This window comes from Peromyscus maniculatus, chromosome 5, assembly GCF_049852395.1.
Source record: "Peromyscus maniculatus bairdii isolate BWxNUB_F1_BW_parent chromosome 5, HU_Pman_BW_mat_3.1, whole genome shotgun sequence".
Lineage (NCBI taxonomy): Eukaryota > Metazoa > Chordata > Mammalia > Rodentia > Cricetidae > Peromyscus > Peromyscus maniculatus.
Genome location: NC_134856.1, coordinates 99,439,249 through 99,464,199, shown reverse-complemented (window position 1 = coordinate 99,464,199; position 24,951 = coordinate 99,439,249). Strand labels below are relative to the sequence as shown.

At 37.3% G+C, this 24,951-nt stretch overlaps 1 protein-coding gene and 1 pseudogene across 15 annotated transcripts in view; one reads left to right on the top strand and one right to left on the bottom strand.

Moving 5' to 3' along the window:
- The window catches only part of Sugct (succinyl-CoA:glutarate-CoA transferase), a 727,080-nt gene that overhangs the window by 338,059 nt on the left and 364,070 nt on the right, over nucleotides 1–24,951 (top strand). For 14 of the 15 annotated variants that reach the window (XM_042278244.2, XM_076572951.1, XM_006980141.4 and 11 more), the window contains one exon: nucleotides 8,211–8,313. In XM_042278244.2, coding sequence (XP_042134178.1) covers nucleotides 8,211–8,313 — 103 coding nt within the window. Of the gene's footprint in view, nucleotides 1–8,210; nucleotides 8,314–9,854; nucleotides 9,973–24,951 lie in introns of those variants that run through there. The other variant, XM_076572956.1, reaches the window with a different exon arrangement.
- Nucleotides 3,736–4,427, bottom strand: LOC102926108 (large ribosomal subunit protein uL2 pseudogene; annotated as a pseudogene).

Here is a 24,951-nt window from a genome sequence, read left to right as displayed (position 1 = left end):
AAGTATGAGAGAATTGTCTGATGTAGATGATGGTGTTTGCAAGAATAGGGAACCTGGAATAGAGGAAGAAGGAAGAATATAGTTTAGCTTACTTAGTCTAGGCCCATTGTATTTGCTACAGGGTCCTTGGTAGGAAGCAGGCCGGGGTTTGCCAAAGGAGAGGAGACAGTCTGAGAAGAAGAGTTCTAAGGCCAGTGGTTGTAGGACTAGGGAGACCTGAATGTAGGGGAAGGAAAGAACTGCTTTTCTATGTCATTTTTTTGTTGACATTTATTAACTTTTCATATCGTCATGTTCATTTATTTTTCTAATATATTATCAAATTATTTCGTACATATTGATAAAATATTTTCTGTCCTATATTAAAAAAAGAATGACATAGGGCTGATGAGATGCCTCAGCACATAAAGCATTTGTCCTGTAAGCCTGACAACCTAAGTTCTGTTCTTGTGGCACAAGAATGATGACCTAAGTTTGAGCCCTGCAGCTCACTTAAAGGTAAAAGGAAAGAATGAGCTTGACAAAGGTTTCCTCAGAGTACCACATATCCACCTCCTGATCAGTAATAATAATAATAATAATAATAATAATAATAATAATAAATTAATATAAAAGCATCAAGGCCTTAATTTTATATTTGTCATTGACTCTGTTCTTTGCTTTTTTATTTTAAAAATATTTTCTTTTCTTTTCTTTTTTTTGTTTTTGTTTTTTGAGACAGAGTTTCTCTGTGCAGCTTTGCGCCTTCCCTGGAACTCACTTTGGAGACCAGGCTGGCCTTGAACTCACAGAGATCCGCCTGCCTCTGCCTCCCAAGTGCTGGGATTAAAGGCATGCGCTACCACCGCCTGGCTAAAAACATTTTCATACAATATGCTTTGATTACATATTTCCTCTTTCTTGAATACTCCCAGATATAGCCCTCTCACCTCTTCACCAAACTTTATGTTCTCTCTCTCTGTCTCTCTGTCTCTCTCTGTCTCTGTCTCTCTCTCTCTCTCTCTCTCTCTCTCTCTCTCTCTCTCTCTCTCTCTCTCTCTAAGTACAACAATAACAACTCCAAAACCAAAGAAAGGAGTGGGGGGGGGGTGTAAAGTCAGATTTGTGCTGGCCAACTACTCCTCCATTGAAGAAAATTCTCTTTTTTTCCTTCTCCCAAAAGGGATCAACTGGAAGTAGCTTCTTACCTGTGCCCACCCTCCCTCCCTCATGCTAGAATTTTTGTCTGTCTTGAACTTGTGTAGATCTTACGCAGGTATCTGACTCCAAATGACACATTGCTATATCCATAGATCAGTGTATCACTCAACTCTCATCAGAGAAGCTTCCTCTTGCAGTAGATGTTAATTAGTAAAGAGACCCACATTTAGACAGAGAGTGAGAGATTTTAGAAAATTCAGCATTAAACTGATGTCTTTATTAAACCCCTTCCCTCAAGGCTGTGGGATATATGCAGAAGAACCTGCAGCACAAAGAGTCTAAGAGCTTGAGATGGTACACAACTGTTTCAAGGAGAGAATTTTCCAGGTTCAACAGCGCCGCCTATGTGCTTATCAATCCAGAGACTTTGCCTTTTGATAAGGAGAACTATGAAAAAAAAAAAAAAAAAAAGGAAAGATTATCTTTGAGTAGTTTAAAAATCCTTTCAGGCAATGAGGGAAAAGGCAACAATTCTTTGACTTCACACTGTTGTTAAACATTCTGAAGTCAGCAGGATGTGGGTAGAGGTGCACAGGCCTCATTTAGCTATGAATTCACATGGTAGAGACATGCAGGCTTCATCCAACTGTGACTCAAGGCAAGGTCAGCACGCACACTCTCATCACTTGTAAGAGCTGAGGCTTTGACCTTCCACTTAGCTCTTGAGATGAGATGAAAAAGAAGCTTTAAGCTCTTTGGCCTCTCCACAGCAGTGTTTGTTGGTACCTCTTAAATTCTCTCTAAGTGTCCTAGTTGTTGGCCTGGTAAAAGCCTGATTTATTGTTTCCTGCTCAGCTTGACTCTCTGCCTCATCCTTCCCTATGGTGGAGCTCCAAGCATAATGAAGACCAAGTGGGATTCCTGAGTCTAGTCATCACTAAATCCCTAGAGGCCTCAGCACCAAGATGTTGTATAGAAAAAGGCATAAACAAAGGATAACAAACAACAATAAAAATAAAGATAAAAACTGTATTTTAAACGTTCTAGAAACTTAAACTTTTGTGATCATAAGATACCTGAAAGATAAGGCATAATAGATTGGGCTGCTGTAGAAATCACTAACATTTCAATGTTGATCTGAAACTAGGGGAGAGTTTATTGTTATATTTATTTTTATTGTAAGTGGAATTACTGCCAAATAAATGTCATTTGTTGGTTATTTATCATATCCTGTTGTAAATAATTTATAGCTATTATACTTTTCCTAAGACATTCTTAAGACAGTTGGGATATAGAGAGGGTAAACAGCTGACCCAGGAACACAGACCTGGGTGATGTTAACATTAAAAGTCAGTCTTGTCTCAGATGTTAGTTAAATGTTAGTGATCAGTGATTGTTACTATCTTCCAGACATGTCCACAATCTGCCCTGAGATGAGCCTTGGCCTAGAATGCCAACTTGAATTTGAACCCTGATAATGCTTCCATGTTTAATCTTCAAAATGCAAGCTAACAAATTAGTTCAGATTTGTTGCTGAAGAGGCAGACATTCTGAAGCTCCAGGGTTGATAATCAAACAGCTAAAAAGAAGGCAGGAATGGCCAGGTGTAGGCAATTAATTCAATACAGAATTTTCCTTTGCAGTACTGGGAAGATATAATAATTCTATTGCTGATGGCTTAAAGGTGGAGATAGGCTACAATTTGAATTATCATTAATGTTCACACTATAAATTGAGCTCAGAAAACAAAAACAGAAACAAAACAAAAATCGACTGAGAGCTTTGATTCCATCCATATCCATAGAACTAGGAGGGAGCACTCCACTGGCATGGGTAGCTGCCCTGACAGCAGGACCACTCAAACCACATTCTATGTATAATTTTCTCTTAACTCTCACAGTGAAAGAAGGCAAGGAAGCACATTTTTGTCACTATTAATTATTTTGAAAGATGGCCACATAGGAGAAGAGTTCGTGTCACTAGCTGAGCTCTCAAAACCCTAGCATCCTCAACTGTGAGGACTGTAATACTCATCAGGATGGTATGAGGACTAGCTATAACAGAGACAGATATTCTTTCTGGTGCCTGGTGCACAAACAGGAATGCAGCACTGAGATGCTGGGCTGCAGCTGTCTCATCAAGTTTCTGAGACTGGTGCTCAGCTGCGTGCCGCTCACTGAGCTGTGCTGCTGGGGCCAAGCAGAATGACAGCTAACGCATAGTTTTGGATCTAGGATAGAATTTCTGCTTTGCTGTAGAATATTTATGTATGTTCAAAGGTTACTTTTTCTTCTTTCTTAGTTTCTTTACTCCCTTCTGTTCTGTCTTTCCGTCCTTGCTTAGAATACAAAGATCCTGGGTTTGCTAGCTAACCACAGTCTTAGTTCTGAGGATATGACAGCCAATCAGCAATGTGTGCCTTTCCTGGGAAAGCAGTTTGTGGGCCTAGAGAAGGGGATAGTTAAACAGATTTGATTTAATTTCACTGATGTATTAGATGGAGGAAAATTGAAGATAGTAAGGTCCTGCTTCTTTCCTTCTTCCCTTTCCTTTCTTTCATTCAGCCAAAGGACATACTTTATTAGTGTCTGAGTTCTATTTCTTCTTCTCCTGTACAGTTCTGGTTCCATGTAGTCTCCCAGTCTGATGGGCAGCAATGGGACTCACTTTGTGCACAGCAGGGGCATCTCTTTGTGTAGTGGAGGATTTGCCACTGAGGTGGCCCGCAGTTCCTCTTTGCCTTGTACTTGTGGTAGGCCCGGCCAGCCTTTAAGGTGGGTTGTCATTTCTGCCCCCATCAACCACTATACCCAGAACAGCTCTGCTGGCCAAGGAAATGACCTTCTTGGATGCCAAAGGCAGCTTTACTCCTGTCTCCTTGGTCTCCAGGTTGTGAGAGATGACTGTGGCATAATTTAGGGAGGGTCATGCCAGCTTGCCCTTGTCCCCAGGCTTCTCCTCCAGACAACACATGATAGTAGTACCTACCTTCAGGCATGGTCCTCACAGGCAAAACATTGCAATATTCAGCTTGGCCTTCTTGCTACAGTACACAACTGTCCAGTGTGGATTCTCTCTGTATCGATGAACAATTCTGTCTGCTTCTTAAATAGGTAGGGATTATGAAAGACCACTTTCAATAGGGGAGCACCGTGACCAGGGTCATGAATGATGTCCTTTATGATGCTCTTAATATAGCCATGCTACTCAGAGAAGTCCACAGAATGCATGTCTGCGGCGCCCTTAGGTTATTTCACGTGTGCTTGGAACACAGAACAGGCAAGCATGGCTGAAAAAGAGGGAGTTTTACATTTTTTTAAAAATAAAGTTTATTAATGTATGTTCATTATAAATAGTGATAGATTTTTCTTTAAAGATTTATATAAAGCTATAACTAAAACTATTTTACTGCTTCAGATTCACATGTACTTTTAGATTAAACACAGTATTACCTAAACATATCACCATGTAAGTTCTGATAGTAGGCTAACAACCAGAAATATAAATAGTATAGATTTTATTAAGATATTTTCATTCCTGTGTACTATGTAATTTGATCTATACCCTCTCTTTTCTTCTGTTTTCCCACTACACACATTCCTTTTCTTAGCTCCCCTTTGCCTGTCATGTTGTGTGTACGTCTATGTGTGTCCATATATGTGTATGTGTACAAAAGCTTCACATATAAGAGAAAAAAGGCAATATTTGTCTTCCTCAATCTAGCTCTTTCTTTCTCTCTTTCTCTCTTCCTCTCTTTCTTTCTTTCTTTCTTTCTTTCTTTCTTTCTTTCTTTCTTTCTTTCTTTCTTTCTTTCTGCTTAGTATAATGGCCGCCATTAGTGTCAATTTTCATGCAGATAACATAATTTCATTTTTATGATGGAATAAAACTCATAAACATATTTTTATGAGATATATATCACATATTCTTTGTCCATTCATGTGTTGATAGTCCACTGAATGGCTATAGTAATAGTGGAGACAATATGATTTTGTTTGTCTTATTTTACTTTTAATTGTGTGTGTGTGTGTGTGTGTGTGTGTGTGTGTGTGTGTGTGTGCTCGTGTGTGAGCACACATGCTTGCACGCATGTGGGTTTGTGCACATGAGTGCAGGTACCTATGGATCCTGGAAGAGAGTATGGGATCTCCTGGAGCTGGAGTTATAGGAGGCCTTGAATTGTTCATTGTGAGTCCACTGCCAGAGCAACAAACACTCTTAACCCAGGAGCTATCTTTCCAGCCCTGAAGCAATAGGTTTTAAACCAAATGTCACCACTGTCCAGTGTGTAGCAACAAAGACGAGGGTTGTAATATAGTGGTAATACACAAATAAGAACTCATTTGGGAAGGGTGCTTCCCCAGAACAATTATACATGCTGTAATAAATAAGCAAAGGGAAGAAGTACCAAGTCTAGAAGGGTGCAATTTAGCAAGACAGAATGCTTTATGGATGAGAAACAGAAATTCTAGTGAAGATGGATACAAGAAAGGTTAAGGCTCAAAATGAGGGTGTGATGTTTCCTGCAGAGATATTAAGATATTCATATTCATGAAAATGAACATGGTAGTCAACTTTGTGCTTCCATGTTAAAATACTTGGAAGTTGTTTTTCCTCTTGATTTATGATTTCAGACATTTTAGTGCATGGCTGATTGGTCCTGTCACATTTAGACCTGCAGTAAGGCAGTATGCTGTGGTTGGGTTGTGGTGGAGAAAGCTGTTCAGTTCATGGCAGCTAGTAAACAGAAAGAGACAGGACTGGGCTGGGGTATTCTTCTTCCCACTAGGCTTAGCCATTTAGTGGTCCCCTGCCCCCAATAAATGCCACTGTCTGATAACCAAGTTTCAACACATGAACCTTTGGAGACCATTTATTTAAGTAATAACTCTGAGTAAGTGACAACAAGGAGTACTTGGACTAGCAAAATAATGCAAGAAATAGAAATAACCAAAGAGGTACTAAAGACAATGGTATCCCAGGGCTTACAGGTAGGGTAGTTAAAATCATAAATACTTTGTGAGGACTCTGAAAAGAAGAGTTGATTGGTAGATGGTGGCTTTAGACAATCGGAGGTAGTAAGAAAGGGCCTTACTGACTAAATCAGGTTTTATCACTGCTTCCAAGTAATGATGAACTGAAAAAAATATCTTATCTATAACATAAATGGTGCTGTCTGGTTCAGAATACTAATTCCTGGCATCAAGTGGATTTGACACAATTTAATAATTAAATATTTGAGATATGTTAATTCCCAATTAAGTCTGCAGTATTTATGAGGCTGCTCCCTAGCAGAACTGATATCTGAGGCTTGCTAGTCGGCCTTTTCACTTTTCTTCTGTCTTATTTTCAGGATTCTTTTGCTCTGGGTGTTTTAGACCAGCATTTTCCTTTCTTTTTTATTTATTTATTTTTTTAGAGTTTTTGTGATTAATGACAACATGTGCTCTCACCCCTCTGATTTATAGATAAAGGAAAGGTTTCTACATCACACTTAGATCAAGAGATAGCTTTTTGGGAGATGATGGTCTGGTCTTCTGGGACAGGTGCAATGCAACATGTTCCATCGCTGACGGATTACTTTTGTGGCCTTTAGGGACCCAGCCCCACTCACACTCACACAATGGCCGCAGCTTTGACCTTAGATACTGCCTGTGTCCCAGTTGCCTTTCTAAAGTGCATAGGTTGCCTCCCATAACATGAAGTAGAATTCCCTTTGGCCCACAAAATAAAGTAAACCCCTCTGTTGTCCACTAATGAAAAGCTTGTACAAATATTACATTCATGTGTTCTCCCAAGTTCCTCTAGCTAGCCTGACTCCTTAAGAAATTGACACACACATTTTCTATGTAGATCGTTTGGACCATCTGCATGTTCCACTGTTGATAAACTACTTGTCTTGAAAATTTATCAGACCAACTATTATAACACACCTCTTAGGAAAATGTAAATAATTGACAGTCTATAGAAAAGGTTCCAGGTTCAAGGTGTCTTTTTGATTCTTTCAACATGTACCATTCTGATGATGTATATTTATCTGTCTGTCTGTCTACCTGTCTATCTATCTATCTATCTATCTATCTATCTATCTATCTATCTATCTATCTATCTATCATCTATCTATGTGAAAGTCTTGGCCAGGAGATGATAGTAGCAGTTATTGAAAAGAAAATATGAAGAACCAACCAGAAGTAAGATATTTAGCCTTAATTTCATGAAAAATATTGATTTTCAGTACTTCAAAGTGAATTATATTGTTTCAGACTACATACAGACAGTTAAAAAATTATGGGGCTGAAATTAAAATGTATATTTTATGTAGCTCAGGCTGGTCTCAGACTTGTTATGTAGCCTAGCATAACCTTGATCTGATCCTCCTGTTCTCACTTCCCAAGTGCTGGTACTACAGGTGTGTGGGACTATGCCCACTGAGGAAAAAATCTCTATCCATTTTAATTCAAGAGAAAAGGATAGTCATTATGCTTAATGATAAGAAATAATGCTTTGTATGTAGAATCTGGTTACTGAATACATTTGCAGATGTCTTTACATGTCTGCTTTGCCATTTTTTACATCACAGTGCAGATTAGCAAGTAGTTAAAGCCAGTGACTATAGCTATCAATGCTTTTCTGCCTCAGCAGCAGCTTACTTTTAAAGCATTAGTTTATTTCTAGTGCTCTAACCTGGTTTACTGTACCTGAAACCTAAACAACATTTTATGCCATGATTTCATGCTCACATTGCAGTAATGATGATTATACCTTCAGATCACTCAAAAGCATTTATAATTCAGTGCATGTCCCCCAAATGTTTCCTTTCCTGGTATGCTCTGTCAGAGAATACATAGGCTAGCATTGGGAGGAAGCATTCCAGCTGCCTGGGCGTCTGCTCTGACAGCAGGACCACTCGAGTCACATTCTATAGATAATTTCCCCTAAACTCTCAGAGTAAAGAAAGCCAAAGAAGCATATTTTTTGTCACTATTAGTTACTTTGAAAGATGGACACCTAGGAGAAGAGCTCATATCACCTTCTTTAGATTGTAAAATATACTATTTGTCTGCACATAGGTTTGCAGAAGAAGTAACCGCCAAGTGGCTTTGTCTCTTTGAAGGAAGTGGGATCCCATACGGCCCAATCAACAGTATGAAGGATGTGTTCTCCGAAGCTCAGGTTTGTACTTTTGAATTTTCTGGTTGCTTTAAAAAACTCTTTATTGACTTATATAAAGAAACAATAACCACTAATCTTAAGCTTAAATCACATGATACAATATTTTACTATTCGATTAAAATTGTAGATCTAAAAAAAAAAAATCACAATTTAGAACCAGCTAAATGTCTACACTCATACTTAAGTCTGCTAGATCCAGCATACTTAAGCTACCTAAAGTTTCCAAAGTCCAGGGTATTTATTTTTCTTGAAAAAAAAAACAGAAATATAGAGAGGGGTCTGAAAAATCCCCATTTGTAGAAATAAATATGACAAGTTTCACAGTTACTATTCACTCTGATCATATTGCTGTCTCAAAATGTGAAAAGCAAGTCATACTTAGTTCTGTAGAGTTCAGGCTTTTTGTGTGTTTGGTAAATTGTGTGATTTACAAGGCATAAGATAATGTGGATAGGATGTGTGCTGAGCAGGAGAAGGGGCACCTGAAAATTTCTTCTATAATAGTCTTCAAATTTAGATGCTGTCATACTATTTTTATTTTATTACTTCAGTTATAATAACAAATAGAAGCAACCTGCCACATCTCAGATTCATGTAATAACCTCAGAATATAAGGGAACTTTATATTTATTCTGTGAAGATTTTACTAAGACCCAGATATCTTGACAGTTTCTAACATTTGCAAAATTATGGAATATTTTTTCTTGAGTTCTTTATCCATATAGAGTAGAAATTTTTAATTTTAAATGAATTATTTGAAATAGCACACACTTTTCAAAAGGAGAAAAACTTTGTTGGAAAATGCATCTCTATTTTACATAACATGCCTTCATTTTATAACTGTTCACTTAAAAGAAATGTGAGTACATGTAGTTTAGTTGTTATAATAATTACTGTAGAAAAGTAAATAAACTCAGAAATTCTTTTGTATTTTATTTTCCAAGACTGTGAGGTATTATTTTCACAATAAAATTATGAGGAGTATGGGTTTGAGATTAGGGGGCCCATCTGGTGTCTGTTGTGTGAGTAATCAGGAAGGGATCCCAAGTATCAGGGATTTATGCCTGCTGACTCCTGGGAAGAGGTAGTCATGTGCTCATCTGCCTGTGGACCAGAGAGCTTGTTTGCTCACTTTATGTCTTCAACTATCGCTTTAAGTGTAAGATGGGTAGGACTTGCAGTTTTTTCTCAATTGTGGGTACATTTCACCAGAGATATCTCTTAAAAGTTTATTCATCAGCATTTTTATTATTCCATGTGTGTTTTATAAGGAATAAAGATGCCAAAGCAGAAGTAAATTTCTGTAATATTAATATTGCAAGATTATTTAATTTTAGTTTTTTTAAATTTTTATTTTACTCACTATCATACAGTTGCTCAAGTGATGGTCTGATCTTGATTGAGAGAGAATGTAGGCTCATCTACATTTTCATGACTAACTGTTCCTTTTAGTCCATTTTAATTACAGTGAAATTTAGTTAATTTAATAATTTTAATTGCAAATCAATTGTTTTGGACTGCAAAGATTTTTTTGTTTTTAGTCTATGGCAGATATTTTTAGTCATTAGGCTATCAATTGCAGAAGAATGATATTATTTGTCAGATTCCATCTTCTCATATCACCTTCAAAGACTTCACAAAATACCCTCTTACTCACCAAAAAGTAAGTTCTAATTATCATAATCCTATTATCATAAATATTTAGTTATACTCTGCTGTTGATAATTTAACCCTAGAAGAAAAAAAATGTCATCTTCTTCATTCATGATTAGATCTTTCTTTGGAATTTAAGTATTGAAATATACATGTACAGCTTCTCTGGACTTTGTAAACACTGTGGAATAATGTACTCTTAACATTTTAGAAATAATCAAAGATGACTGTGACATTTTCAAGAGGTCTTATTTGTTCCATCAAAGAAATGGATTGCCTCCTTGTACTTGAAGTGTTTATCCACCTAAAAATTTGAATTTTGAAAGAATTGTATAATGTAAGAAAAATCATAGTTAAAATTATAAATTACTTCAGAAAAACACATTAATGTGACATGCAAAATTTTTCACTGAGCCAATTTGTTGGCTTATTCCTGTAGTCCTATCACTCAGGAAGTTGAGGCAGACAGAATGGCATGAGCTCAAGGCCTCCCTGGACTATGGCAAGTTCCAGGCTGACTGGGCTAAGAGTAAGACCTTATATCAAAAACAAAACAAATCAAAATATAAATGGCCATTTCTAAGAATATTTCATTATTCAGTTTCTGTATTATATTTACTAGTTACCAAGTGGTAGGAATTTAGTACAAATTTAGTATTCTATGTGTTTCTGAAAAATAAATTCAAAATTGACTGAACTAGCAGGTATGCAATAATATTTGTAGATTGATGGATCATAAAACGAAAATTTAGTTAATTGTAGAGAGTATAGGTTTCCTAAAATTTCAAGTGTTTCCTTTGTGCCTCAGAAAAGGGGCTGACCAGTTTTATCTTTAGGGTTAGTTGAACTGTTTTTGGTGACCTCAGGAAAATGAGTGCAAACTAGTTTCGGGATTGGTTACTATTTTTATGAACATTCTAAACTATATTTTCTTTAAGTATCAAATGTTAAAATAAAATTTTATCTCTCCATTGACAGCATCAGATGGAATGTTAGCAGAGAGTAGGGGTACAGGGAAGACTGCATGCTAACAATGTAATGCAGCTTTCATTATAATGGTGCCTGTGGTGGTTTGAATGAGGATGTCTCTCATAGGCTCTTATGTTTGAAAGCTTAGTCTCCAGTTGCTGGAATTGTTTGGGAAGGATTGGGGGTGTGGCCTTATTGGATCAGGTGTATCAATGGGAGTGGGCTTTGAGGTTTTGAAAGACTCACACATTCTTAGCTAGGTATCTCTGCCTCATGCTTACAGATCAAGATGTGAACTCTTAGCTACTGCTCCAGAGCCATCCCTACCTGCCTGCTGTCATGTTTCCCACCTTTAACCTCTAAGACCCAAGTAAACTCTATTCTATAAGTTGTGTTGGTCATGGTGCCTTACCAGAGCACCTGAAAGTATTTTAGATGGTGCCCTTTAGGTTTTATTCTTGTTTCAGGTACCTTTGAGTTACCTATGCCTATGGACAGAGTTACATTAAATCCAGCCATGAAGTTTATTCACTAAAATCATACTCTGCTACCTTCTTATAAAAATGTATCCACAAACTCTTTGCCACAAGTTTGAAGCCCTCCCTCATTTCTGATTGACATTCTTCTATAGTTTTCAACTTTCCATAGAAAGTATGTTTTTGACATATTATTTCTATTTGAAGTGTCCTCCTGTTCTTTTACTCTGATGAATTATGGAGTTTCTTGGCCCTGGGTACAAGGAACTGGCCACTTACATTCCGATGTGGAGATGGGTCACGGTTCTGTGGCCCCATGCCCCATGTGTGCTGTGCCAGCACAGCTGCTTGCTCAATTAGAAATTATTTTGGGTGAAGTACAAGGCCTGGAACAAGGCACAGGAAGGAAGTCCCTGATGAGGTGAAAAGCAGTATGTCCAACTATGGATGGGACTATGGGAAAGGGAGACAGGAAACTCAAAGAGTAGAAGAGAATTTGGGTGTGTCACTTACCAAGTTACATTCTACCTGTAGTTGGAAATTCTTTGTAGAAAATGAAAATTTACTTGATGGTAAAAACTATTTCCCTCAGAAAATGGAAAGATCTCCCATGCTCATGGATAGGCAGGGTTAACATAGTAAAAATGGCAATCTTACCAAAAGCAATTTACAGATTCAATGCAATCCCCATCAAAATACCAACACAATTCTTCACAGACCTGGAAAGAACAATACTCAACTTCATATGGAAAAACAAAAAACCCAGGATAGCTAAAAGAAACCTGTACAATAAAACAACTTCTGGAGGAATCACAATCCCCGACTTCAAGCTCTACTATAGAGCTACAGTAATAAAAACAGCCTGGTATTGGCATAAAAACCGACATGTGGACCAATGGAATCGAATTGAAGACCCTGACATTAACCCACACACCTATGGACATATAATTTTTGACAAAGAAGCCAAAAGTGTACAATGGAAAAAAAAAAAGCATCTTCAACAAATGGTGCTGGCATAACTGGATATCAGCGTGTAGAAGGCTGCAAATAGATCCATATCTGTCACCGTGCACAAAACTTAAGTCCAAGTGGATCAAAGACCTCAACATAAATACAGCTACTCTGAACCTGCTAGAAGAGAAAGTAGGAAATAGTCTTGAACGCCTTGGCATAGGAGATCACTTCCTAAATATAACACCAGTAGCGCAGACACTGAGAGAAACAATCAATCAATGGGACCTCTTGAAACTGAGAAGCTTTTGTAGAGCAAAGGATACGGTCAACAAGGCAAAGCGACAGCCTACAGAATGGGAAAAGATCTTCACCAACCCCACATCTGACAGAGGACTGATATCCAGAATATATAAGGAACTCAAGAAATTAGACATCAAAAGGACCAACAGTCCAATTGAGAAATGGGCTTTAGAACTAAACAGAGAATTCTAAACAGAGGAATCCCAAATGGCTGAAAGACATTTAAGGAATTGCTCAACTTCCCTAATCATCAGGGAAATGCAAATCAAGACAACTCTGAGATACCACCTTACTCCTGTCGGAGTGGCTAAGATCAAAAACACTGAAGACACTTTATGCTGGAGAGGATGTGGAACTAGGGGAACTCTCCTCCACTGCTGGTGGGAATGCAAGCTTGTACAACCACTTTGGAAATCAATATGGCGCTTTCTTAGAAAATTGGGAATCAATCTCCCCCAAGATCCAGCTATACCACTCCTGGGCATATACCCAAGAAATGCTCAATCATACCACAAGAGCACTTGCTCAGCTATGTTCATATCAGCATTGTTTGTAATAGCCAAAACCTGGAAACAACCTAGATGCCCTTCAACTGAAGAATGGATAAATAAATTGTGGCACATATACACAATGGAATACTACTCAGCAGAGAAAAACAATGACATCACACGGTTTGCAGGCAAATGGATGGATCTAGAAAAAATCATCCTGAGTGAGGTAACCCAGACTCAGAAAGACAAATATGGTATGTACTCACTCATAGGAAGATGCTAGATGTGGAACAAGGATGACTGGACTGCTACTCACATCACCAGTGAGGCTACCTGGAAAACGGGACCCCAAAAAAAGACACGGAGAAATGGACGAGATCTACATGAACAGCCTGGTCATGAGTGGGAACAATGAAGGGCGACAGTAGAGGGAAAGAGAGTGGGAGATCCTAACTGGATCAAGAAAAGAGAGGGAGAACAAGGAATAGGAGACCATGGTAAATGAAGACCACATGAGAAGGTGAGAAGGGGAGGAAGCAGAGAGCTAGGGAGGCCCATGGAGATCCACAAAGATACCCCCGCAAAAGACTGCTGGCAATGGTCGCGAGATGGCAGGAACTGACCTACTCTGGTGATGGGATGGCCAGACACCCAGATAGTGGTGCCATAAACCCCATCCAAGGACTGAGGAATCTGAATGCAGACATCCACGGCTGGGCCCCTGGTGGAGCACTGGGAGTCTAATTAGTGAGAAAGAAGAGGGTTTATATGAGCGAGAATTGTTGAAGCCAAGGTTGGATAAAGCACCGGGACAAATAACCAAATGAATGGAAGCACAGGATCTATGAACCAAAGGCTGAGGGGCCCCCAACTGGATCAGGCCCCCTGAACGGGTGAGACAGTCATTTGGCTTGATCTGTTTGGGAGGCAGCTGTGCATTGGTGCCAGGTCCTGGGCTCGTTGCATGAGTTGGCTGTTTGAATCCTGGGACTTATGCAGGGACACTTGGCTCAGTCTGGGAGGGGGGAATGGACCTGCCTGGACTGAGTCTACCAGGTCAACCCCGGTCCTCCGGGGAGACCTTGATCTGGAGGAGGTGGGAATGGGGGGTGGGCTGGGGGGAGGGGTGGGCGAGAAGGGGAGAACAGGGGAATCTGTGGCTATTATGTTCAACTGAATGGTGTTGTAAAATAATAATAATAAAAAAAAATGAGAAAAAAAAGGAAAAAAAAACAACTATTTCCAACCCAACAATTTCCTCACATTCCTGTTTTCCAAGAAAACTTGAATTTTTATCTCAACTGAAAGGCAACAGATGATATACTTTGTCTTGGCTAAATGGAAGATTGTCTACCTCTTACTCCTTTGATGAAATGATCTGATCTTTGAATGGCTCAAGTGATCCCTGTGAGTATCCACTGGTAATCACAAATACTACAGGGCTTTTGTCTGAATGTACCAATATTCCTGAGGTGTTTTGATTGAAAATTCTTGAAGTGATAGCTTTATTGTATTCCTCCCCCAATGACAAATTATCTGAGGGATGCTCGAGGCATTGTACAGTGTAATATTGATTATCTACATGTAGATTTTAATAGCTAGCCTGTTTCCCAAGTGCATTCTTAAAAGATCTCTCTTTCTCTCTCTCTTTTTTTTTAAATCAGGCCAAGATTGTGCAGTACATTAAAGGAATTCTTAAAACATTTCAACAGCTTACTAGATGACCTCAGCATGGTCCTATGAACATGCCCTTGGGAACATGTGCATAATTTGCATTGTGGTTTGCGGGTTTCCAATTCAAACAAACTTAAAAGAAAATGCAGCTTTTAATAGAAACTATTCAAATTCTTGCAAAACTAGGTATGGATTCTACTACAGAGAGGGTTTTAAAGCACTGTTATCTACACTGAGCATCAAGGAGCACTCTAGCCTGCCTCACGATTGTCCTGCAGACTGTTTCTGCTCATTCTTGAGTATCATCATCTTATATTGAACTGTTTAGTTAAAAACTATGAATGATTACAGCACCCATGTTTTTCTTTGTCCTTGATTTTATGACCTGAGGGTGGGGAAGAAGGGCAAAGGGTGTCACAAATGGGTGTTATTTACCATAGTTTTCCATTTGTACCACACAAGTTGAATATGTCAGGTGTAAGACATCACCAGGAAGCATCACTTCTGAGAAATATTGTGAGGGAAACACCAGGATTATTGAAATATCACAGCTGGCTCTGATATTAACTGGTGCCAAACACCTGCAGCTCTACCAGGAACCAAAACAAAGCCCCACCCTGTGGCGGCAGGCCACCTCTTAACAGCCGTCTCTAACTTCGCATCTCATCAAACTTAATTTTAACATTTCCTACAGAAATCTTATTCTTCTTGCCCCAGAAGGCCATTACAACTCCTTTCGTAAATATTTCATATGGGATAAATGTATCATAGAAACAAAGTGAAGTATTGAAATACTTGATGGCTGAAAACTGTTGTTTTCATCTCATCAGTTGTGAAAGTCTATGAAGTTAGTGGTTTTATTAATCTCAAAGCTAGCTCATGTTCTCTAAGTGATTTTATTTTAGCACATTTTGGCAAAATTTCTGGGCAACTCGGGGAAAAAGCCTTCAATATTCATATAGTAATCACCAGAGGAACTGCATGGCTACCTTTCACACACACACACACACACACACACACATACACACACACACACACACACTACGGATAATAAATATCTTTGACTAATTTTATTCTTTAGTGGAGTTACTTGGGCTTCAGGGAGTTATACAAGGCTTATATCATTGTCTAATACTGTAGAGAAATACCTGAACTCTGTCTATGAAATGTAATTTCTGTAACAAGAAGCCTGTTGATGAAGGTCTGAGTAAAATAGTTTGTCTGGAAATAGTTCTGTGGGTAGTTTGAATGTAATTGGCCCCCATATTATCATACGGTGTGGTACTATTAGAATGTGTGGCCTTGTTGGAGTGGGTGTGGCCTTGTTGGAGGAAGTGTGTCACTAGGGGTGGGCTTTGAGGTTTCCTCTGCTCAGAATACACCCAATATCTCAGTCAACATACTGTTGCCTGGAAGATGTAGTACTCTCAACTATCGCTCTAGTACCTGCACATGCCATGCTCCACACCATGATGATACTTGACTGAACCTCTGAAACTTGTAAATCTGCCCCTCAGTTAAATGTTTTCTTACAAGAGTTGCCATGGTCATGATGTCTCTTCACAGCAATAAAAACTCAAAACTAAGACAAGTTTCTAACAGACAAATGTGATATGAAAAATAAAATTTACATATATTACTCATTTTGTGATTTACAAGTATTTTTTGTTATTTGATATATGGGATCTCAGTATAATATGTCCAATTTTTGAAGAAATGATGCATTTAAAATTTAGGTGAAAAACAAAAATTTGAATTTGTTTTATTTTAAAATATTGAGTGTAAGACAGTAACATCCAATTGTATTTTTTGAGTAGAAGAATCCCAGTATAATTTTTGTGTGTGTGTCTGTTACAATTTAAGAAGAAATTTAGTACACTATGTGCATTTTAAATATACATATCTAGGAAGCTTAAGTACATTCTGAAGAGACATTAACTTGTTTGAACCATCATACTGATTTGCACCTAGATAGCCCACTGGAATGCCTTGAACAGCATCTGACTGATCCTTTAAGAAAATGTAAAAGGCATGCTTTAGGCCCAAAGGAAACCACAGCAATTCATCCAATCATTCATACTCCTAATTCTACAAAGAGGAATGGGTAGCCTGCTGTGTATTTGGTCTCCTATTAGGTATCTGGTAAAGAGGGGGCGGATCATGGGGGACAACAAATAAAGAGGACACACCGTCAAGCAGGAGGTTGCAGACTGCATTAGGTAGAAAGTGTTCTATGCCACAGAAGCATTATAAGCTCAGTATTTGAATAGCCAGAGATGATGCACATAAGCCACTGTGAGATTTCCAATATAGTAATTTAACAGAAGTTTAAAATATGTAACAAAGAGCTGCACAATGTCTTCATCATGAAACTTGCCAAGGAATCTTCATTCCTTTAAATGTTTCTTGTAATTAGTCAATCACATTGTTATTGATTTTTTTCCCTCTGTAATTAGGAAGATGACAATGTAGGGTTCCAGCTTTTACTATTTAGTGATTTTTGACATATCTGGTATCTGAGGACATGGCAATTTTCTTGGTGTCTCATAAAGTGACTTCCTGTGTCTGTCTTTGACACTGTGTCTCTTCCTGATGAGCCTGCACAGCATGCAGCTAATGTCTAAGTTCCAAATATAAAACTTACATTTTCTGAGCATTCTCACACTATTTCCAAGCAGACTTTCATAGCATTGTCATTGACTTTTACCAAATCTTGACCTTTCCATCCAGAGACACAATCTCTTTTTTGGTGTGTACAGGCTGAATATCAGGAAAGGTTAATTAGTGTTTTCTGGGGACGATTTGAGACCGTGAATGAATTCTAATAAGGCATGCTAATTAATAAATATATATATAATACTGAAAGATTATTGATGAGATATTTAAATATTTCTATGGCCTTTGGAACCTGTTGTGTGTTTTATCCTTGTAGGGATGTTGTCATGACATTCTCACGTTAAGTTTCTGGGTGCCACAAGTGGCTGTAATGTGGGTGGCACCCACCTAGACAATCACAAAAATATCTAGGAATTATTTTCAGCTTTGCAAATTTTGTAATTATTTTAGTTTTCATTAATATCTTCCAACTCAATCAAACAATTTAAGTCTTAAGCATCTACTTTTGTGAAAGCTCTATTTAATAACAATTTATCTGATTGCCCATTTTTTTTAGTTTTTTTTTGTGTGTGTGAAATTGAAATCTTTCATAGTTCAAAAAGAAAAGCTGTTGTTTAAATGATTTCAACACGAAAATATAATAAATGATCACCTTTCTCTTCTAATGCATCATTAGATTTAAGGAGCTTGTTCCTGCTGGCTGCTTTTGAGGGAACCAAAAAGTAAGATGGAAAGCTCATAGAAAACTAACTATATTACTTGGTTGAAGGTCAGAAGGGAGTTTGAAAAGAATGTAAAGACATAGTCATTCCTAGCTGAGGAGACAATATTATTTAGACATCAATTATTCCTGGATTAATTATAGCTCAACCATAATTGCAATAAAAGACCCAGTAGGATGTCTTTCAACTTGCATAATAAAATTATTTTTCTGGGCTATTTGGAAAAATATTTGGGCAGGAATAGCAAATATTTGCATGGTGAGATAGCTCATCAGGTAAAAGTACTTACTGTCAAATCTGATGACAAAATTGAATTGCTGGGATCCATAAGATGAACAGAAAGAACTGACTCCCTCAAGTTGTTCTCTGATGTCTTCACATATGCCATGGCTTGTACATGTCCATATAAACACACATATTAAGATGCATAACAAATATTATATAGGTCTAAAAGACATATGTAAAATGTGTATACCAGTAGAGGGAAGTATGTATTGGTAGCATACTGTGCTGGATAGTTTTATGTCAACTTCACACAAGCTAAAATCATCAAAGAGGAGGGAACCTCAATTTTGAAAATGCTTCCATAAGACCTGGTTGTAGGCAAGGCAGTAGGACATTTTCTTAATTAGTGATTATATGGAAGGGCTAACCCATTGTGGGTGGTGCTATCCCTGGGCTAGTGGTCCTGGCTTCTATAAGAAAGCAGGTTGAGCAAGCCATGATGAGCAAGCCAGTAAGTAGCACCCCTCTGTGGTCTGCATTAGGTCCTGCCTCCAGGCTCCTGCCTTGTTTGAGTTCCTGTCCTGACATACTTCAAGTGATGGACTGTGATGTGGAAGTGTAAAACAAATAAACCCTCTCTTCCCCATCTTGCTTTTGTGATGGTGTTTCATCATAACAATAGTAACCCTAACAAAGACACATACATATAGTCAGGCCACAATAATTAAAAGAATATGGCCTTAGTAGACAACAGAAGAATAAATGAATGTGACATGAAGGGAAACTAAAAAAATATTTCACAGATTTTTAGGGGATAAAAAGAGAATATCAAGTATACAACAATTGATTTTACTCAAAGGAAATAAACAGTACTTTTATTAGTCACAATTTATGCCTATTAAGTAATAATTGGCCTAGGATTTTTTTTAATTGAAACTATTCTTAGTTCATTTTTACTATCTCTTTTTTTAAATATTAAAACATGATCACTTAATTGCCTCCTTTCCTTTCCTCTCTGCAGCCTTTCCCATGTATCCCCCTTGCTGTCTCTCAAATTTATAGCCTTTTAAAAATATTGTAATAAGATATGATACATAAACATATATTTTTAAGTATGTAAATAAAAATGTTCAGTCTATATGTTACCTGTATGAATATGATTTCAGGGATGACCATTTGCTATTGGATAATCAATAGCAACTCTCTTCCCTAGGGAAGACTATTCCTTCCAACTCTAACCATTCCTTAGTTGGCTGAAGTTTTTTGTCTAGATTTGAGCTTTGTGAATTTCCCCTTCTCACACCATCCCATGTTACCATGTCCAGGGTTGTCATCTTTGTTCAGGTCTTCTTTAGGTAACCTCATGGCTGGTTTTGAGTATCTCTTGGAATTTTCTGGCCAGCAACTCAAAAGGGAGCTTCTCATCCCTTATTGAGGTTTTTGTTAGATAATCTATGACTCTTCGGAGAAGCTTCATGAGTACACGTGGGAAGGTTTCATTTGAACTATTTATGTGTATGGTAGACTGTAGATGTAATGGTCTTATTAAATAAGAAACACAGAGCCAAATGCAGAGCCTGAGGTCAGAGCAGTAGCTAAGAGCTGAGACTAAAACTGCCTTTTTACCCCTTGCTGCCACTGCTGTCCTTCCCCTTTGAAAAAGAGACCTACTTCCTGTGTGTCTGTCTTTTTATTGACTTTCTGTTCTGCCTTCTCATCGGTTGTAAACCTAACCACACGACCTCCTTCATCACTGCTTATCTATACAGACCTCCAGGTCTCTATGGTTCGTATTGAGATTAAAGGCGTGTGTCTCCAAGCTGGCTCGGTTCTTGAACACACAGGCTTTGCTTGCCATGTGATCGGATTAAGGGTGTGTGCCACCAGGGCCCAGCTTCTGCTATGGCTTGCTATTAGCTCTGACCCCCAGGCAACTTTATTTATTAACATACAAATAAAATCACATTTCAGCACAAATAAAATATCACCATAGTAGACACATACTCTTATATGTATTATTTTAATTTTAGGCAAACAAATAATTTGATTCCTTATGGCCCTTTCAGACACACTTTCCATTACTTTATATTCCTCTCCTCCTCTCCTTTTTTATTAATTTCCCTCTTTCCTCTCTAAATAAAGTTTCTTCCCCAAATATTCCAGTTCCCCTCAAACCCCTTTACTTTGTTAATAGACACTCTAGTGCTCTTCTAACTGCCATAGTCCCTTTTACTTTCTTGAGTGCATTTACTCCAGGTTATAGGTTCTCATTTGAGGATTTGGAAGTAGGAGCTAGAGATGAGAGAGAACATGTAATTTTGTCTTTCTGGGTCTAAGTCACCTCACTCAGTAGGATCCTTTCTAGTTCTGTCAGTTTACCTGCATATTTCATGATTTTGGTTTTCTTTACAGCTGAGTCTTATTTCATGTTGTACCTCATTATCCATTCATCAGTTGAAAGACAATATTAATGGAAAACATATTTTGAGGAAAGGAAAGGCTAAGCAAAGCAATAAAACATGCCACAAAAATAACTTGACAAACTTGATAAATAGAAGTAAAAGAAGTAAAAAAAAAATAGAAGCACTAGTAGTGATGATAAAAATGGAATAGAACAGTAAAAAATTCTTGCAACAAATATGTTGGAAAGCTGTTGCTCAGAAACATCAAGACATTAGAAATGATGGAAATCAGTAAGACCTCAGTAAATAGGCAAAAGACAGAATACACGGTTAGGAAATCCACATAAACCAGAAACATAAATAGGAATAAAGAATGGTTCACAGTCAAGTGCCAAATTTATTTATTTATTTATTGTCTTTCCAACACTGAAAATGTGTATATATTTCATAGACATGTATATTTGCACACATACGTATGGATACAGATCACGCTTCAACTTAGGAATAGAGAGGACATGTGAGCGCTGTTTGCTGGTCCACACTTTTTGGCAACAGGTTGAGGATACACATCAGATACTTTAAATTGCCTGCACTCTGACTCAGCAATACTCTTCTTGGACTGCTACAGAACTAATCCCAAATGGGTCGAAATGTGTACTGTAAAATGCATTTTAGGTACTCTAGCTGAAATTTAAAAATAAGCTACATGTGTAGCTATGATATATGGATTGAATAATATGATATATTTTAGTAAATGATACACTCCCTCTGTTATATTTTTGAAAAATATTTCATTCATAAAGATGAAAAAGCAGGAAACAAAATTGTTTATACATATATTTTTCTCAACCATGTAAAATATTCTTTATAACAATAATCATGTTACTTTTATAATAAGAAAGTGTAACTTAGAAACCTTCAAAGTATTATGTAGCTCCCTAACTGGAAGCTTAAAGTGAATTGTGGTCATCTCTGCATAAAGTCAATACCAATGCTGCACATTACACCTCTCAATAGAAGAAAATACTTTGTATTTTGATTTTCCAGAATGATTTGTTAAAAGTCCATTCTACTTATATTGTTGGCAGGTTTGGATAGGGACTATGATTGAAAGAGACTCATCACCAGTAGTATTTTAAGAAATTTTCTAAAATGATTAACTAGAGGGAGGAGAAATTTGATCTGCTTGGAACAATGTGTGAGCTTTCTTTTAGATTTCCATCCTCACTGATTTCTGTTCTTTTTGGACTTTGTGACAGTTGCTACCCTTCACCCTGGTGTGAAGTTTGCATTTCCCTGCTCATCAGTGGAGCTAAGCACTGATTTGTGTGGAGCAGTTAGCCATTTGACTGTCATATTTGGAAAAAATATTCAAGTTTTCAAAACCCAGCTTTAAAAAAAATCTATCAAATTGAGTGGCTTCTTAATATAATTTAGATCTACCATACAACACATACTTAGGGGAATAAAAATCACTGTCTTAAAGAGGTATCTGCCGTCTGAAGCTAATATATAGAAATAACCAAGTGACAGTAAATACAAGGAAAAAGAACATGTGATACATATATATTAAAATACTATTGACACCTGGAAATAAGGCATCTTCCTTCTGCACGAATGGATGAACCAGAGGATATTATGTTAAGTAAAATCATACATATATTGACCAATATTTTATTTTCTCAGTTGTATGTAGAATCTGATAAATTCAAACTTACAGAAGCAGAATGGTGGCTAACTAGAGCTTGAATGGTTAAGAAAATGGGAAGGTGTTAATCACTGTAAATATTACCTTAGAAGGTGAGTAACTTCTGGATTTAATATGCAGCATCATAGATTACAATGAATAAAAATGTGTCATCTTATTTGCTGAGGAGAGTAGATAAGTAGTCTCATTCTCCCATAGGAAAAGGTAACCTTGTGAGGCTGTGTTAAGTAACTTGATTATCATAAACAAAATGTATAGCAAATCAAAGTATAACTTGTCCATGCATGTGTGTGCACACACACACACACAATCACACACACACAATTTGCCAGTTATGTCTCAATAAAATTGGAAATATTATTTACAATGTTTTCCAAATTAAAACAAAAGTAGAGAAATAGATACAAAATAGTGCAGTCCCGTCTTTTGGGGCCATGAAAAAGTTTCCTGTGTTGTGTAAGAATTCGGTCTAGATCAATGAGTGAGCATTCCGTCCCCTCCTAGACCACTCTCCTCACCCTGTCATCTCTTCTATCTCCTTCCCTGTTTCCTTTTCCTTTCTCTCCTTTCATTTCTTCAATATTGATATTTTCTGCATGTGAATGTGATTGTCATCTGTCATTTTTATTGTAATAATCTTGGTGGACATGAAAGAGTACCTCTAGTAGATATGAAGTGATTTTTGGTTTCTGCTTTTCTGTCTAATGATGTAATGTAGCTAGAGTTTTCCTGCCTTGCCCACAGTCAGGACAAATCTGTCACCCGCCAGTCCCACAGCCGCTCAGACCCAACCAAGTAAACACAGAGACTTATATTGCCTACAAACTGTATGGCCGTGGCAGGCTTCTTGCTAATTATTCTTATCGCTTAAATTAATCCATTTCCATAAATCTATACCTTGCCATGTGGCTCTTGGCTTACTGGCATCTTCACATGCTGCTTGTCATGGTGGTGGCTGGCAGTGACTCCTTCTGCCTTCCTGTTCTTTCTTTTCTCCTGTTAGTCCTGCCTATACTTCCTGCCTAGCCACTGACCAATCAGTGTTTTATTTATTGACCAATCAGAGTAATTTGACATACAGACCATCCCACAGCAGTGTAGTATAAATATTAATGTTCTTGTTAATTATTCATATTTTCACTTGAAAATGCCTATCCATATTTTTGACTATTTTAAATTCATTACATTGTCATTTTGTAATGGTACTGTGAGAATTTGTAGACTTCTAGATAAAATTCTTATTTACTAGTATTTTTCCACTCTGTTAACTGTCTATTCATATTGTTTTAACTCTTTATTTCTTATGTAACTCAGGCTGTCCTCAAAGTCATTATGTAGCTGAGCATGGCCTTAAGCTTTTCCTACTCCTGTGTCTACCTCTCAAGAGTTGGGGTTGTGGGAATGTGTTACCATGCCCAGTCTAGGTGGTGCTGGACATCAAATCCAGGGCTTCTTGCATGCTAGGAACACTCTTCCATCTGAGGTACATCTTCAACTACTTTTTGGTAGTTTGTAGCATAAAAGTTTTAATCTTGTTGTATTGTAGCTTCTCTCTTTCTCTCTCAATCACTTGTGTTTTTCATTCTATTTGAGAAACCATTGCCTCTTCAAAGTACAGGAATATTTGCTCTTGATTTTTTCTAAATATCTTATAACTTTAAGCCTATGTTTAGACCTATGTTCTATTTTGAGAGAAAGTACAGGATCCAACTTCCTTATTTTGCATATGGATATCTACTTGTCTCACTACTATTTGTTGAAGAGATTATTCTTTTTATTTTATTATTATTATTATTATTATTATTATTATTATTATTATTATTATTATTTTGGGTTTTTGAGACAGGGTTTCTTTGTATAGCCCTAATTGTCCTAGAATTAACTTTATAGGCCAGGCTAGCCTCAAACTCACAGAGATCTGCCAGCCTCTGCCTCTCAAGTGCTGGGATCAAAGATGTTCACCACACACCACCCAACAAAGAGATTATTCTTATCCTATTGAATTTTCTTGGCTTTCTGGCTCAAAATCAGCTAAATACTAAGCATTTTTTCTAAACCTGTCATTATTTAGAAAGGTCTTGATTAAGTTCTAAATTTTCATATGTTTTTCAACTCTAATGTTGATTTTTAAAATCTATTCATTGTATTGTGTGGTTTCAGTTCCTTCATATTTATTGATGTGTTATGACCTTACATTTGATGCAGAATATTCCATGTGTTCTTGAGAAGATGTGTAGTCGGTTGATTTATTTTATGTGTCTGCTAGGTCTCATTTGTTTATACCATTGTTTGATGCTATTTCCTTTGAAATTTTTTGCATAGTTGTAATAATCATCAAGAATTAGATGTTAAAATCTTCAACTATTATTATAAAATTTCTCTCTTCTTTGAATTTGGGACTCTATTGTGCACACATACAGTCATTTTTGTCATATATTCCTTATGAAT